Source organism: Girardinichthys multiradiatus, chromosome 5 (assembly GCF_021462225.1).
Source record: "Girardinichthys multiradiatus isolate DD_20200921_A chromosome 5, DD_fGirMul_XY1, whole genome shotgun sequence".
NCBI lineage: Eukaryota > Metazoa > Chordata > Actinopteri > Cyprinodontiformes > Goodeidae > Girardinichthys > Girardinichthys multiradiatus.
This window is the reverse complement of record NC_061798.1, coordinates 49,031,398-49,048,273: the sequence shown is the minus strand read 5'-3', so window position 1 is coordinate 49,048,273 and position 16,876 is coordinate 49,031,398. Positions and strand designations below refer to the sequence as shown.

The 16,876-nt window shown below is 40.1% G+C and overlaps 1 protein-coding gene across 3 annotated transcripts in view; it reads left to right on the top strand.

Moving 5' to 3' along the window:
- LOC124868579 (ras and Rab interactor 2-like) overlaps nt 1-16,876 on the top strand; it is a 47,088-nt gene that overhangs the window by 12,578 nt on the left and 17,634 nt on the right. For 2 of the 3 annotated variants that reach the window (XM_047365992.1, XM_047365993.1), the window contains 5 exons: nt 8,393-8,487; nt 11,862-12,051; nt 12,140-12,254; nt 14,064-14,136; nt 14,612-14,703. In XM_047365992.1, coding sequence (XP_047221948.1) covers nt 8,393-8,487; nt 11,862-12,051; nt 12,140-12,254; nt 14,064-14,136; nt 14,612-14,703 — 565 coding nt within the window. Of the gene's footprint in view, nt 1-8,392; nt 8,488-11,861; nt 12,052-12,139; nt 12,255-12,785; nt 12,868-14,063; nt 14,137-14,611; nt 14,704-16,876 lie in introns of those variants that run through there. The other variant, XM_047365994.1, reaches the window with a different exon arrangement.

Below are 16,876 nucleotides of genomic sequence, written 5' to 3'. Positions count from 1 at the left end.
TTAAATGTTTAAGCTCCTCACACTAATTTAGTTATGAAAATCAATAGTCAAAGAATACTTTTAAGGAACAACAAACCAATATGGCCCTGTGTGAAACAATACCTGGCACCAAAATATGTACTGGTTGCTTCAGTTATGAATACTGGCAACGAGCCACATCCCTGTGGAGGAATTTTGGCACACTCTTCTTCACAGAATTGTTTTAATTCAGCCACACTGGAAGGTTTTGCAGCATGCATCTTCTGTTTGAGGACACGCTGCAACATCTCAGTCAGATGTAAGTTTAGACCTTGACTAGGCCTCTCCAAAACCTTTCTTCTGTTTCTTTTTTGAACCATTCAGTTATGGACTTGCTGGTGTGCTTTGGATCATTGTCCTGCTACAGAAGTGTGCTTGAGTTTAAGGTGGCGAACAGATGGTTGGACATTCTCCTTTAGGATTTTCTGCCAGAGAGCAGAAGTCCTTGAGGTCCCCCACAATAACACAACCATATTTGCCCTTTTGCATTACGTCGTTTTTTTCGAAATGCTGTGTTGTTTTTTTCCTAGGTGTATCGAGACACATATCTTACAGAAATATCCATTTGGTCTCGACAGTCCACAGGATGTTTTTTCATAAGTCTTGGGGATCATCTAGATGTTATTTGAGAGTTGTAAGACGAGCCTTTATGTTCTTTTTGGTCAGCTGTGGTTTACATCTTGGAACGTTCTGACATCCAGTCCCCTGATTATTGTTCAATCATGAACTCTGACCTTTACTGAGGCAGGTGAGGGCTGCAGATCTGCATATATTGTTTTGGGTCTGTCTCTGGCCTGCTGATTGTCATTGTTCCTCGTCTTTCTTTAGATTGGGCCATAATGTCCATGACTTATTCCTGGCGGTCTCTGCATCTTGGTTTTGATTAGTAGCCCCCCACCCCCCCACCCCAAGCCCCATTATTCCCCCCCACCCCATGGTTTGTTAATTCTGCAGAAACAGAACATGTGTTGAAGTGAAGCAAGACAAAGGCATCTGATGCATTCATGGAAAACAAGCTTGTAAGTCTAGTTTTTGTATTTTTTGTGCTAATTAAAGACGTGAAAAACAATATCTGTTATGTGTGTGGGACAGATGTGGAAAAGACACAGATGACAGAATAGAGAGACGGAGTGGGAAGGGACTTTCATAACTTCTATGAGAGGTTTGGAGATCTTCCACAGCTGGCATCGATCATTTTCAGCATTCATTTGGTTTGTGGCACAAAGTTAAGTAATTATGTCATGACAAAGCTCTAATTGAAGAGTTTCTGAATCTCTGTAGTTCCCCTGGAACTATAGAGAAAATATGCTTCAGTTAGGCCCAGTGGAGCAGGAATTGTTGCCCGTTGAAGATGCAGCCTGTAAGGCTTGATCTTTATACGACACTTTAGATAAAATTTTGTCTTCCAGTACAGTGCAAATATATAAAGATGTTTTTATGCTTACCAACATTTTTTTCTTTTTATTCTCATACAAGCAAGAGTTCATTTTAACAAACATTACTATTTTAATTACAATATAAAAGTAGAACAACTTTGGGAATCCAAGACATAAAGTTGCATTTTGGTTTGTGCATGATTTGCAGGCTTTGGGTGAGGTCTTTGCAGATTTTCTGCTCTTTGTGTTGGTCATTAAAATAAAGTTACAAGGGCTGTCCCATCTACAGTGTACAGGGGTATATATGCCCCTTGATGCAAGGTTTCACTTTTCTCACTACTAAAAACATAAAAAGAGTTGTAAAGTTGTATTTAACCCTTCTAAGTCATTACTTTATAGAAAAACTTTTTTTATTTTAACCCACTGATATATTTTGTCTGGATTTCTGTAATAGACCGACGCTAAGTAGTAATCTTGCGGCTGCAAGTCTTCTGGGGTCTCTACCAGCTTCAAAGATCTAGGGTCCAAATTCTTTCCTTTCCAGAATTGCTCAAGCTCAGTCAGATTCGATGGAGACCGTCTGTCAACATCGGTTTTGACACAGATTCTGAACCAGATTTAGGTCTGTACTGTGACTGGGCCCTTCTTTCGTTCCATGTAGCTCAGGCTGTATGTTTAGGGTCATTGTCCTGATGGAAGGTGAACATCCACCCCAGTCTTTGTTGCAGCCTCTAACAGGTCTTCTCCAGGATATCCCTGTGTTTGACTCCATCCATCTGCCCATCAACTCTCATCAGCTTCCATCTCGCCGCTGAAGAAAAATACGCAGTGATCTAGTGAAGACTAGCCTTGAAAGACTTGCAAGCTGTTTTGCAGCAAAAGTTGTTTCTATAAGTACTTAATACTCATGGAGCTAAATATAAATGTATACATAAAAACAAAAAAAAAACAAATTTAAGAGATTTCCCCTTCCTCTTCATAATTATGCTCCACTTTGTGTTGGTCTGTCACATAAAATAAAACTCACATATGACTGTAATGTGACAGGATGTAAAAACATTTATGGATTATGGAGGCGCAATATGTGATCCAAAAGCACAACAGCTTTTTATTATTTCCTCTCTGAACATCACCACATGTCCTGTCCAAACCTATCCTGTCCTAACATTAGATTTTTCTTTAGTTTTTACATCACGAAATTTTTCCTCTGGCCATCCTTTACTTGTAAACTGGTTTATCAACTTTGATCAGCGAGCATTTATTTAATAGGACTTTTAGTCGAGTTTGAGGATTTCTTCGAATAAAAGATGCAATACATGAAAAATGAAGTTCAGTTTTTGTCATAAATGTACTTGTACCGTTGAGCCGAGTTTTATCTTAAAATTCTGGTAACTCTATAAAATTGACTGTGCATGAAGTCTAAAACTGACGCATAGTTTTCAGCAGCTTTCCACACGTCATGAGGCCAGCCTTTAATCTTTCAGGCGTAACAGGATGACAATATTTTCTTAAAAGTGTTTTTTTTTATATATCTCTTTACCAACTCTGAGAAAACTGTCTCTGTACGTGGGTCAAAACCAGACTCATACTTTCCCACTGACTCCATCTATGGCTTTAACAGCAGCCTATGCAGAGAAACACTTGCCTCCACTCATACACAGACCTAAAGGAGCTGCAGCGCTATAATTCGGTCTGCTTAACTCTACAGCTCGCGTTCTCATGACTGAAAGTACAAACAAACCCAGATGGATGATGGTCAATGATTTGAGTGAAACACAAACCTTTTTGTTGGTTTCTGTGTTTCAGTCAGTCTCCTTTTAAAAGTTCTGGCCCAGATTGAGTCATTTAACAGCTTTTAATGTCCGCTGACCTTCATCTCTCAGGAACTTCCCATGTTGTTTCCACAGACAGTTTGGATTTATTCACCTATTTAATTCCCTGTCTCCTAGTGAGAGGTAAAAGCTGTTCCTCTGCTTTGCTTGGCGGCCCTGTTCCCTAAGCAATCTGTAGATGGAGCGTTAACTTAAATCCCCCTTTAGTCTGAAACTAATATGGTTTTTTTTTAGCAACAAAAATGTAAAACTAATCCCTATTGAAGCAACTTTTGGTTTCATCTCAGCATTCAGCTTTGTTTGGTTTGAGTTTATCAGGATCCTATTTCTTGACTTGGCGATATTTACCCGCTCTGCCTCACAATTGTTCTTCAGATGTCTCGGATTGTGAGGACACCTCTTGTCTAAAACCTTCCTAGGAGACCCCACAGAATTTGTCATATTTGGTTCCCAACTCTGGATCGGCTGTTCCAAAGCTGTGATGCTAAAACAAATCAACCCATCTTTGTCTTCAGCTTTCTAGCAGACACCTAAAGATTTTGTGTCGTAACTGACCCAGTTCGATCCAAGTGAAAATTAAGCCCACAGCATGATGCTGCCACCACCTTGTTTAGCTATGGAGATAGTGTCGTTTTGATTATACAGAGGCATCTCATAAAACTGAAACCAATTTCCTTTCATCTGAGAAGGACAGTTTGGGTCTTCTTCCCAACCTTGCCAGAGTTATGAAGCATCTGAATAACTTGTATCTCTATACAGCTGCTTGAATGCATGATCTTGGAATTTGAACTGGCTCCAAAAGAGTTTCCCAACTTGTGTGGATCTACATTATTCTGGATTTTCTTTCTGAACTCCTTGGGCTTTCCAATAGTTGGTCTAGTTTTCGGTCGATCCACTGACTTGTCAAATGAATCTTTTTTATGGCTCAAAAACAAACTACCTGTTGCAATCAGTCCTGGTTACTAACCAGAGCTTGATGGGCCTATGCCTTGTTAATTAAGCACTACTTATTAAAAGATGTAGGTGACTGTATGTATATATTTGAGCCAGCTTGCACCATCCTGACCCTGTGTAGATTAAAAAAAATTATCTACAAAAATCCAAACATGCATGTATTTCTATTGTTAATGATCAAAGGTAAACATTAAAAAGCCTAAAATGGTCATAAACTGACCGCAGCTGTGTCAGGTTTGTTTTAAATGCATGAAGAAGTAATGCTAAAATGGCAATAATAAGTAATAAAAATAGATCAGGAAGTTATGTGTTGACAGTGTTAACAAATCTGCAGCTTGAGTGTAGATGGTGAGAGAGGAAGAGAATGCCTGAGAGATCTGTTTCTTTCAGCCAGATCCTAAACGGGCCGGGGGTCAGGGTCAGTAAATAACTCAGGTTGGGTAATTAAATTCATACCTGCCACAGAACTTTAACTCAGCTGGTTCCACTTATTGTTGGAAGGGGGCAGGGGGAGACTGTGGTCTGGCTTCAAGCCTTTATTTTTGGTTAAAAGTCGCCCCCTTGTGTTTAAAATCTACAATCAACCTTTTGCTGTTGTTTTGTTGACTTAGAAGATTAAGACGGATTGTTTGTTTGTTCCATTTCATTTACAGAACATACCAGCAGCCGTGAAGATATATTATTTTGTTTTTATTGTGAAACTAACAACAAATTGGACAAAATAGCAGAAAACTTCACTGTGCATAACTGTTCACCTCCTAACCTAAAGTCAGTAATTTGTAGAGCCACTTTTTGCTGCAATTCCAGCTGCAAGTGGCTTTGGATAAGTTTCTATGAGCTGACCAGATGTTGGAACTGGGATTGTTGCTTATTCCTCAAGTTAAACTGTTCCATGTCCTTCATGCTGGATGGTTTTCACTTGTAAACAGGGATCTTCAAGTCTAACCACAGATTCTCAATTGGATTGTGTCTGGACTTTGACTAGGCCATTCCAACACATTTAAATGTTAACCAACCACTCGAGTGTTGCTTTAGCAGTATGCTTCGGGTCATCTGTCCCAGTCTTAAATCACAGCCAGACTGGCTGGTTTAGCTCCATTCATCTTTCCCTTGACTCAGACCAGTTTCCCAGTACCTGCTGCTGAAAAACATTCCCACAGCAGGATGCTGCCACCACCATTTTTACTGTAGATATGGTATTCTTGGGGCGATGGGATGTGTTGGGCTTGCACCAGACGTAGCGTTTTCCTTGGTGACTGAAACGTTGCCACATGCCTTTTGGTAAACATAGCTTCTTATTTTATCACTAAGTAATGGATTTTTTTCTGGCCACTCTTCTATAAAGCCCAGTTCTGTGGAATTTACGGCTTATTATGGTCCTATGAACAGAAACTCCAGTCTCTATTGTGAAACTCGGCAGCTCCTCCTGGGTGACCTTTGGACTCTGCGCGGCCTTCTATGTGCGGTCTGGGTGTTCTGGTGGGCGACTCTCTCTTGGCAGGTTTGTTGTGGTACCATATGATTTCCATTTGAAGACGATGGATTTGATGGAGCTCCAGGGGAACATCAAAGCTTTGGATATTTTTTATAACCCCACCCTGAGGACTTCTTTGGAGAGCTCCTTGGTCTTCATGGTGTGATGTCTCCTGCTTAGTGTTGCAGCTTCTGGGGCCTTTCACAAAAGTTTCACAAATGTGTGACACTTAGACTGGACACAGGTGGACTTCATTTCACTAATTATGTGAAGTTTTGTACCAGAACCTTTATGCACATGCCAAGTTTGAGTTTGAATTTTTTTTTGTAAATATTTTTTTTCTTTAACTTCACCAACTTAGACCAGCCCCCCCTCTCATGACGCAGGTCTTCTGGTCGACAGGCCATGCAAGGCCGGGCAGATTATAACAATTTATTCAACTTAGCTCAGAAAGGACAGCAGGACACAATAGATCTGAAACTATAGAACAATAAAGTCAGACTAATAAATAGACACTTCATGATGCAATTCATTTAAAACTATTGAATAAAAAAAAGAAACAAACAACTTAATACCAGACATGTCGTCACTCCCACATGCAGCTGAAGGAATTACAACCCCCTTCTGAAAGTCTTGTGTGGTCACACTGCAACATCCATAAATACAAGCCATGAAAAAGAATACCTTGATTCAGTTTGAGAAACCACACACCCCTGATAAAATGAGTGATCTCTTCCCACACACCACAAACAGTAGAGGTCCAATCATCACAAAGCTCTGACAACTGTTTCTGATCATGACACACCTACGTCTTTTATCTGTTCCTCTTTCAATCTGAGGGGTGGAGCACCAACAGTTGCTTCTGGTTACACATACCTTTCCTTAGTATTTGGTAGAACGTCCTTTTAAACTGTATGACTCAGTTCAAATGTTCTGGATATCCTTCCACAAGCTTCTCACAAAGGTTTGCTGGAATGTGGTCCATTCCTTTTGACAGATCTGCCGTAACTGGGTCAAGTTTGTTGACCGCCTTGCTCAGATGAAGGTTTTCAGATCTGTTCACAAATGTTTTGTTGGACTGAGATCAGAGCTTTGTGATGACCGATCCAACACATTGACTTTAATGTCCTGAAGCCACTTTCTATCTAATTTGGCGGGATGCTCAGGGTCGTTGTCCAATTGCAAGACCCGTTTGAGTCCAAGCTTAACTTCCTGGATTATATCTTCAGGTGTCGCTTCAGTCCACATAATGTTCTCTCCTCATGAGGTCATCTATTTTGTGAAGTGGGTCACTCCCTCCCACAGCAAAACACCCTCACATCATGATGCAGCTACACACGTACTTCACAGTTCAGAAGGTGTTCACAGGCTTGCAAGCTTCACCTTTCCTCCTACAAATATAACCATTATCATTATGGCCCATTAGTTTTAGTTTCATCAGAACGCATGATGTGTTTCACAGTGAATAATGAAACTTATTTACCAGCTTCAGCATTTTCACAAAGTCTGATTCACACATTTCAAACGAAAACATGTCACAGTACCAGTCTCCTTCCTGAACGGTATGATGGCCGGACGAAACATTTTTTGCCAGCTGCTTACCTAAACTTCCTGATATCTACAGTTACAGCAATAGTTACTGGAAGTATAACAACCATGGCGGGAAAAGGACCAGTGCTCATCTTGGCACCACGCAAACTGAAGAGGATGGTTAGGAAGATTTCAAAAACATCTGCAAAGCTCCATTTTAGAAAACTGCAGCAGTAAGTGACATCCTAGGGTCACAAAGTATCACAAAGTAGGTTATCGACATGCAACCCCAAGAAAAAAGTATTTCCATCCTGCCATCATAATGAAAAAACATGTGACTGGCACCTTTATGTAGAACAACGTGTTTTGGTCAGAGGAGCCTAAAATAAGATTTCTGACAAGAAACACCGCAGATGGGTCTGGCATCAAATGAAGGATGAAATGCTGTAAAGCCCCCCATGTCCTCTTTGGCCATTGGTGAAGGCTCTGTCGTGCTGTGGGCCCGTTTCTCTTCCTGTGAGAGGAAGAGAAACCGAGAGGAATTTTAAATCTCACTCCCCAGACCTACATTTAATAGGAAACCTGTTTGGTGAGCTGAAAAGAAGAGAACATCAGTTAGGACCCAGGACTCTAGATGGTCTGGAGAGATTGTGCAAAGAGGAATGGTCAAAGATCCCGCTCTCTGTAACCTTAATAACTGACAATGTGCATTAAGCATTCTTGACTATCAGATAGTTTAAAGTCTAAAGTGTCCAGCTGGAGCCTTACACACTCAGTCTCCACCAGCCTTTTTTTCAAGGTGACCAGTTAGAGCCTAATTTATACTCTGATGACAGAAGCGATCGGCCTTATCTGCTACAGTCTGGAAATAGTTCAACATAACAGGAGATGAATGTTTAAAATCCGCCTGGCCTTCCTGTCCGAGTGTTTATGTTTCTGTCTCAGCAGCGTGGCGTGGGAATGCCATCTCCACGAACATCACCGCATGTCATTTCTTTGATAATTCTCTGTCTCCATGTTTCCTGCCTGTAGGACATGACACAGGAAAATGAATCACTGCTTCCTCTCTCCTTTGTTCCACATTCGTCCGGCCCGGCTAAGCGTCTTTTGTGTTGTAATCTTTGTTTGAGCAAAGCCTTCGGTTGGCTTGCTGCCGTTCCTCCTCTTCTCCTCGTTCATTCAGAGCTTCTCATTCTGTCCGTTTTCAGCTGATTGACACCTTTGCGCTGGAAATCGGGGAGCTGAAGAAGGAGATGGTCCAGTCGACTTCAGCTTTGGACAAGGAGCCCGTGGAGTTACAAGGGTAAGACAGTTTCTACATATAGCACATCCCCAACTGTTTTAATTATGTTCTTTTAAAACCTGATGACATATGATAGGTTATGCTTGGTTTGTTTTCTTGATGTGTTCACTTTAAAGAGCAAAATATAAATCGCAGACAGCTATCAGTTACTGTTACATTGTTTTACTGAAACATAAGTGCATAAAATTTAGCAGTTTTTCACAATAATGATGGTTGATGCTCATTCAAGTTCCAGTTTACAGTTAGCAGGAGCTTCTATTCACCCAAAGATAATTTAGTTAATTAATTATTAAAGGCTATGTAGCCCGACAAAAAAACTAACATTAATGTGGAAAGTTTTTGTTTCCTTTCCCCAAAAGTGTTTCTTTTAAAACTACAGGTTCCAGTTTGAGTTAAGTAAAAGACGTTTAAATGTAGCCTTTGTTTTATAAATCTGATCTGAGCTTGAATTTAAAACAAACTATTTGGCATTCATTTTGTTATTTTAGCTAAGTTTAGAATTGTGTGCCAATACAACACAGAGATAAAAAATGACTAGTTTTTTAGGGTTTGTAAAGCACTGTGGCCAACTGAGTTGTATTTTAAAGTCCAATAGAAATTATGTTGGTTTGAGTTGGTCTGATGTAATTTATCTTGTACAGGTCCTTCTCAAAATATTAGCATATTGTGATAAAGTTCATTATTTTCCATAATGTCATGATGAAAATTTAACATTCATATATTTTAGATTCATTGCACACTAACTGAAATATTTCAGGTCTTTTATTGTCTTAATACGGATGATTTTGGCATACAGCTCATGAAAACCCAAAATTCGTGTCTCACAAAATTAGCATATTTCATCCGACCAATAAAATAAAATTGTTTTTAATACAAAAAACATCAACCTTCAAATAATCATGTACAGTTATGCACTCAATACTTGGTCGGGAATCCTTTTGCAGAAATGACTGCTTCAATGCGGCGTGGCATGGAGGCAATCAGCCTGTGGCACTGCTGAGGTCTTATGGAGGCCCAGGATGCTTCGATAGCGGCCTTTAGCTCATCCAGAGTGTTGGGTCTTGAGTCTCTCAACGTTCTCTTCACAATATCCCACAGATTCTCTATGGGGTTCAGGTCAGGAGAGTTGGCAGGCCAATTGAGCACAGTGATACCATGGTCAGTAAACCATTTACCAGTGGTTTTGGCACTGTGAGCAGGTGCCAGGTCGTGCTGAAAAATGAAATCTTCATCTCCATAAAGCTTTTCAGCAGATGGAAGCATGAAGTGCTCCAAAATCTCCTGATAGCTAGCTGCATTGACCCTGCCCTTGATAAAACACAGTGGACCAACACCAGCAGCTGACACGGCACCCCAGACCATCACTGACTGTGGGTACTTGACACTGGACTTCTGGCATTTTGGCATTTCCTTCTCCCCAGTCTTCCTCCAGATTCTGGCACCTTGATTTCCGAATGACATGCAGAATTTGCTTTCATCCGAAAAAAGTACTTTGGACCACTGAGCAACAGTCCAGTGCTGCTTCTCTGTAGCCCAGGTCTGGGGAATGCGGCACCTGTAGCCCATTTCCTGCACACGCCTGTGCACAGTGGCTCTGGATGTTTCTACTCCAGACTCAGTCCACTGCTTCCGCAGGTCCCCCAAGGTCTGGAATCGGCCCTTCTCCACAATCTTCCTCAGGGTCCGGTCACCTCTTCTCGTTGTGCAGCGTTTTCTGCCACACTTTTTCCTTCCCACAGACTTCCCACTGAGGTGCCTTGATACAGCACTCTGGGAACAGCCTATTTGTTCAGAAATGTCTTTCTGTGTCTTACCCTCTTGCTTGAGGGTGTCAATAGTGGCCTTCTGGACAGCAGTCAGGTCGGCAGTCTTACCCATGATTGGGGTTTTGAGTGATGAACCAGGCTGGGAGTTTTAAAGGCCTCAGGAATCTTTTGCAGGTGTTTAGAGTTAACTCGTTGATTCAGATGATTAGGTTCATAGCTCGTTTAGAGACCCTTTTAATGATATGCTAATTTTGTGAGATAGGAATTTTGGGTTTTCATGAGCTGTATGCCAAAATCATCCGTATTAAGACAATAAAAGACCTGAAATATTTCAGTTAGTGTGCAATGAATCTAAAATATATGAATGTTAAATTTTCATCATGACATTATGGAAAATAATGAACTTTATCACAATATGCTAATATTTTGAGAACGACCTGTATATATATTTATATTGGTTTTACTGTTACTTTGAAGGTTTTTGTTAAGAGTACCCCGAAAAAACAGTTTAAATCCCAATGTTTTTGATCAAATAAAGTTAGAATTAATATGCAATAGAAATAAGAGCATAGATTATTGAATTAGAAATCCAGCATTACGTTTTTAATCACAAATTATTTAACGGGATTTGTTCTTAAGACAAATAACTAACTTACTTTATTAATGCAATAAATTATTTTAATGTCCTTTGCGATTATTAGCAGGAAAAAAAAAATACATTTAGACCATCAACTAGAAACATGCAGCACTAAAAAAGAAGTGGAAAAGTCTTTTTTTGAACATGATGTCATTTAAGTTATAAAATCCAGGATAAATAAGTTTCATTCTGGATAAATTGCTGTTGTCAGCGGTGACTAATACCGTCTGCTGACTTTGAGATATTGTGCAGCTCTGTAAGGAAAAACATGAATTTGCTGAGGAAGCAGGTCATTTGCTAAAATGTGGTGGTCCACTGTGTAAAAACTATAAGAGATGTAGAAATAAGTGCTACTGTTATATTATATATACAGCTGGGGGAACTATGTGAATAGTTGTTCTGTTTGGTTATAATATTTACCATATTTATTTATTGTCATTTGAAACGAATCACAGTCTTTATGCAACAAAGCTCAGGCTAAACATCTATAAACAGAGGAGTATTTATAATAACAAGTCATTTCTACAGTTAAATATTACAAAGTAAAGACTGTGTTTTATGAATGACGAAGTGACACATGACTGACATGTTGGGTAATAATTTTTTAACGCCATCCCACTTTCCTCACTGCCACACCACATTGAGCATTTATTTCTGCTGATTTCCTGCACGCAGCCACATGGATTTTAGTTTTCTTGAGTAACCTTCTCACTTCTCTGAAGTTCTGATCACTGCTTGCTCTGGTATCTCTTACAGTCTGGAGTTCCTTTAAATTGATCTATGCAGGAGGACAGAACCTGATGCATTTTTCACCGTTCAGTTTAAGTTAGTGAGACGGGACGTTTACTGACTCCAGCTTACTCTACGCAGATGAAGTTGTTTCCCCTATGTGTTTGTTTGCAGTTTTTGTTACATTTCTACCAACAGATGATAAAACTGTTTTGGGCTGGCTGTTTTTCCCTTTTTTGCAGCCTGCAGGGTGGTGCTTACCTGCAGCCCCCACACTGCAGTGGGTTAGTGGGGGAAAGGGATTCTGGTTATGACTCCTTACGGAGGAGGATGAGTGTGTTGGACCGGCTGACTCAAACTCACCAGGTCTGGCTGCTGCTAGCAGTCAGTGAAGACGAGGCCTCCTGCATACTGCTCAAACAGCCACCAGGGGTGAGAGGTTACCATCCCTGCAAACATGTCTCTTTGAATTTTTATCAAGGAGAATTTTATAATTATCATGTTTTCTTTCATGGAGCAGGTGTTTCTGGTCAGGAAGTCGACGGTTCTGCAAAGGAAGGTCCTTTCTGTGCGTTTGGATGAGGATCAGACAGAAACTCCCATCAGCCACTTCCATGTCAGAGAGAGTCAGTTCTGTAAGTCATTTCTCGTTTTCGTAACTGATCCATTAGGAAGATTGGATAAACCCATTCCATCAGACTGTGAAAAAAGTTCCTGAAGGATCCTAAACATTTTTTTTCTTTATTTATTTTTCAACTCTGTCATCACAGTTCAGACTGAGTCAGTCTCTTGTTCCGTTTCCTGTCCTCTTCTGCAGTTAGAGTTCAAAAATAAGCGCATAAGAAAGAGAAATGAAAGCGTGTCCGCAGGCAGTCTGGTTATCACGGAGTGACTCAAAACAGTAGTGTGTTGTTTAGGACTCACTTAATGAAAATGTCTGAATAAAGGCAGATAAGGTTGGAAGGATCTGCTTATATGCACTTCAATTCATGATGTTTTGATCACTTGCTTCTGGAATATGATTTTATTTTATACACTTTTTAAAAGATTTTTAAATTTTAATGTTTTGACAGTAAAACTTTGGTTGGAATTTGCATTTTATCCAAAGCTCATGATATTAAATAAAACATCTCTGGGAGAGTTGCCAGGTGGTGACAACATAGCAGCGGTGGATTTTCTCTGCTGAAATGACGGCACACAAACAGAAGGAAGGAAGGGCCTTTAGCCTGGTTTCAACTTCAGATCGAGGTCAGCAGCTCCTCGCTTGGCCTCTCTCCTCTGTTCTCAAGTAGACTTTTGTATGTTCAATTTTGAGCAAGTTTACAATTAAGAGATTTAAAAACCATTTCTCCTAATACTCTACACTTTAGCTGTCCGCTGTCTTTAAGTATTCGTGGTCTTTTCCACATTTTGTCACATGAAAACCTCATTCTTTAGTGAATGTTATTGGGATTTTATTTGACCAACACAAAGTAGATCAGGATTGGGAAGAGGAAGGGAAGTACATTCATTTGTGGTTTTGAAATTTATAAAGAAATCTGCAAGATGTGGCATTTTGTATTCAGCCCTCCTGAGTCAATGAGCTCAAACAGAGGGTTTCATGAGCAGCGACTGTTTCTCCACCATTATCATCCATGATCTTCAAAAAACAAAAAAACGTTTGATACTCAACCTGTGATCTCGAGGAAATCCCTTTGCAACTCAGGGCTGTGCGGTTCTGGTCCTCGATGACCCGGATCCGGTATGTTCGGGTCTCTAATGGATGATGGGGGGCGTATATCAGCAGCTGGTGGCGTCACAGTGAAGCTAGTTTGTATTATTAAAGCCAAGGCAGAAGCTCCTGCTCCAAAATCTGTATCTTCAAAAATCAGCCTAAAGTGGACTACATGGACAAGCCATAAATGTTTTTGATCAGATGAGGCACCGATTGACCTTTTTGGCAACTGTGACAACAAGTCTGCTTGGAGGAGTCGAGGTGAGGCTTTCACGTGAAAGAACTGATTATCAAGATAGTGCTGGTAGCGTTGTGCTTGGTGCCAGTGGCTCTGGTACATTGCACCAAGTGGAAGAAATAATGAAGAATGAGGGCTACCTCCAAAATGTTCATCTTCATGCTTGGAAACATCTGGGAGTCCCTGCATAATGTTTTTTTGTTTCTGTTGTTTTTCCACGGTAACAAGCTGTTTGATCTGTTTTTAAACTAAAGTTGTAAATTATCTGTTTTATTTCTTCTTGTACCAGATGAGATGAAAATGCTTACATGCCATTTTCAGACGTATTAAAATATCTTGAAATCGTCTCCACATCCAGACTTGGTGCCTTGACCAAAGCTATCTGTTTTAAGCTGCACAAACATTTGGTTCTGATCCGATGTCTGTCATAAGGGTGATGCTGCACTTAGCGCACATTTTCATTGAAGCTGTGTTCATTTTGTTTGTTTGCAGCCTTTTCCATCGAAGGATCTGGGATCAGCTTTGCAGATCTGTTCCACCTTGTGGCCTTCTACTGTGTCAGCAGGTAATTAACCATCATTGGTGGTTTTACCATAGACAGAACATTTTGTAAGAGGATGGAAAAGTTATGGGTAAAAATAGTATTTGAGGAGTCAGTAGTTTGCACTTAAAGCTCAGAAATAAGAGGAAAACAAAAGAAGCTTTCAGAAATGCAGCAGGGAACCCAATGCTGCATCTCACTGCAATGATGCACTATGAATAACGTCTTAATAAAAGAGCAGTGCCTGAATTTTAGAGTTTCATTACTGGCTGGAAATAAAGAGTCGATAAAGTTCACAAGTATTTTCACTTCTCTATATGCCTACTCAGGGTGTTTTTATCAACCAAAATGGTGGCATTAACACTTTGATGAACAGGATGTTGGTGTCACTAAAGGACTATAGGCAATAATTAGGACAGAACACGTGATTTAATTCCTCTTCTGATGTGTGTTTCTTTCACAGCACCTTTTGTAATTTTATATATTTTTTTATCTATAGAGACATTCTGCCGTTCACGCTGAAACTTCCTGAAGCCATTTCTTCTGCAAAGACACAGAAAGAACTGGAGGAGGTGGCTCAGCTTGGTGCAGGTAACCTTATCTGTGACCAGCTAATGCTTTGTATAAACACCCATCTTTGTGCTGTTGTGCTAAGATGGACATACTAACACCCAGTCATGAAGAAAGGTACTCAGGAACATAATAAAGACACAAAACAACAAAGCAAAAAAAAGAGAAAATTCATCAAAAACTCCAAATCTTCGAAGAAAGGACAAGCTAAATGTTCGACTACACAGGGAAGAAGAGTAGATGAAAAATTGGTGTTTAAATGCTGAAAATGGTTTCTCTTGGGTTCCCAGGTTAGCCCCATTCCTGCTTCCATGTTGTTTTAAACAAACTACTTAAAGTTAAAACCATAGAATATCAGTTTCTTTCTCATTGTATTCAATTATTTTGGTGAATTATGGAGATAAATAGGCATACACATGTTAAAATCGCACATAAAATGTATTGTGTATTATTATTTGAAAGCTTTATATTAAACTCCATTCACCTTTATTTTGTTTCTGACTCCCAGTTAGACTGGGTGAGATTCCCACAGTATCATAACCATGAGTAAAATGAGCACCGTTTCACGGTGTTGTATGCTAATGTAATATATTGGGCTTTACAGTTATAATATGGTTATATATAACATTTATTTGTTAATTTGTGTGTGGTATATAGGATAAATCAAAAATACAGAATATACACAAAAGGTTTGAGTCTGTTTGCTGCACATTATTAAAATTCTTTACCATTCTGCTTTTTATTCAAATAACACAAGTATAGCGAGCTGTTTATTAGCTGGTTAATTAGTCAGACTGCCTGCTTCGGTAGCCTGCAGTCTACAACTTTACGGAAATGCGTAGCTTGTCAGCTGTAACTTGCCAGCTGTAGTTGCCAGCTGTAGTTTTAAAACGGCATTAAAAGAACAATGGGTGGTGCTGCTGTAAATTGCACACCATAACTATCAAAGTTTTCTGCAAATGGAAAAGTTTCCAAACAAGCAAATGTATCTCTCCTGCAAGCATTGGAAAGGCGCTGCACTGCGGTCCTTTTCAGCCTGCAGTGCAGCAACAGATTTGGGTGGAAAAACCATGCCACTCAATTTTTCACCCAGCTGGAGAAAACTTTGGTAACACCGGCACTTTCTCTGGCATCTTATTGAAAGGTCTGTGATATCTTCCCAGGTTGAAATAAAAATAGTTGCTCTTGTGACTTTGCATCTGCGGAGTTTTCAGCTCCGCTGCCGCAGGCTTTCATTGGCTTAGCTTGCCAGGTAACATCACTCGCCTCAGATCACATCGCAGGGTTGTAGAAAGGGGCATGGCGAGTGGAAAGCTACAACAGCCTGAATGCTGTTTAAACACATACATACCATCACATCAGGCATGACAGCCGAACATGAGGTGATGAAGCGCTGCCACTGGGCCACTGGGACTGCATTCCTCTGAGTGAATGTGGATGTGAGAGAGACTCCACTTCAACGCTGGAAATGTTCTGTTTAAACACAAAGAGGCTGGATTTAACTTTGATGCGCATTCTCATGTGAAAAGCAAACTTACCAGAGATGGTGAAGGTTTGCTGTTACTCTGCGCCTTATTTACCACATTAAGGTCACGGTGAGTGGCTTCTGGTGGCTTTGGGTCCATTGTAGCTCAGCTTTCGGTGCATCTGTTTGTATAATTACTCTAAAACTACCAAGCTGAGTTTTATAGAGATTCATTCCAAAGGTGGAGCTCTGGGAAAAGCAGCAGCTTATAAAATGTTGGTGTAACTGAACCATATGCATTAGTCATGATGGTGAATCTGCATTGTGTTGCCATTTTGGGTGCCTTCATTTTTATAATGAAGGTTCATAGGATATAAAGGCTTTTATGAGAAGAGAAAAGTGAGGACTCGTTTTCCTTCAGAGCTCCTGTAATTCTCTCAGACACGCTGGATATGATCTTCAGGACCAAATCCTGACGGATGATGACCCACTCTTGCTTTCTCAGTGCTTGGAGTTGATCACAGTATGTTGGCTTCTGTTTCTCCACCAGTTTTTTAAGATCTGGCCATAGCTCCAAAGTTTAGTCATAAGATCCACCAGGCATCCCCTTATAGGAACAGTATTGAAACGCTTCACTATTGGATCTACACAGGACTTATCGTAGCTCTCATGTTTCTTCTCTGGATTGATGATTTTCAAGATTTCCTAAAGAAGAATTCATCAGAGAAA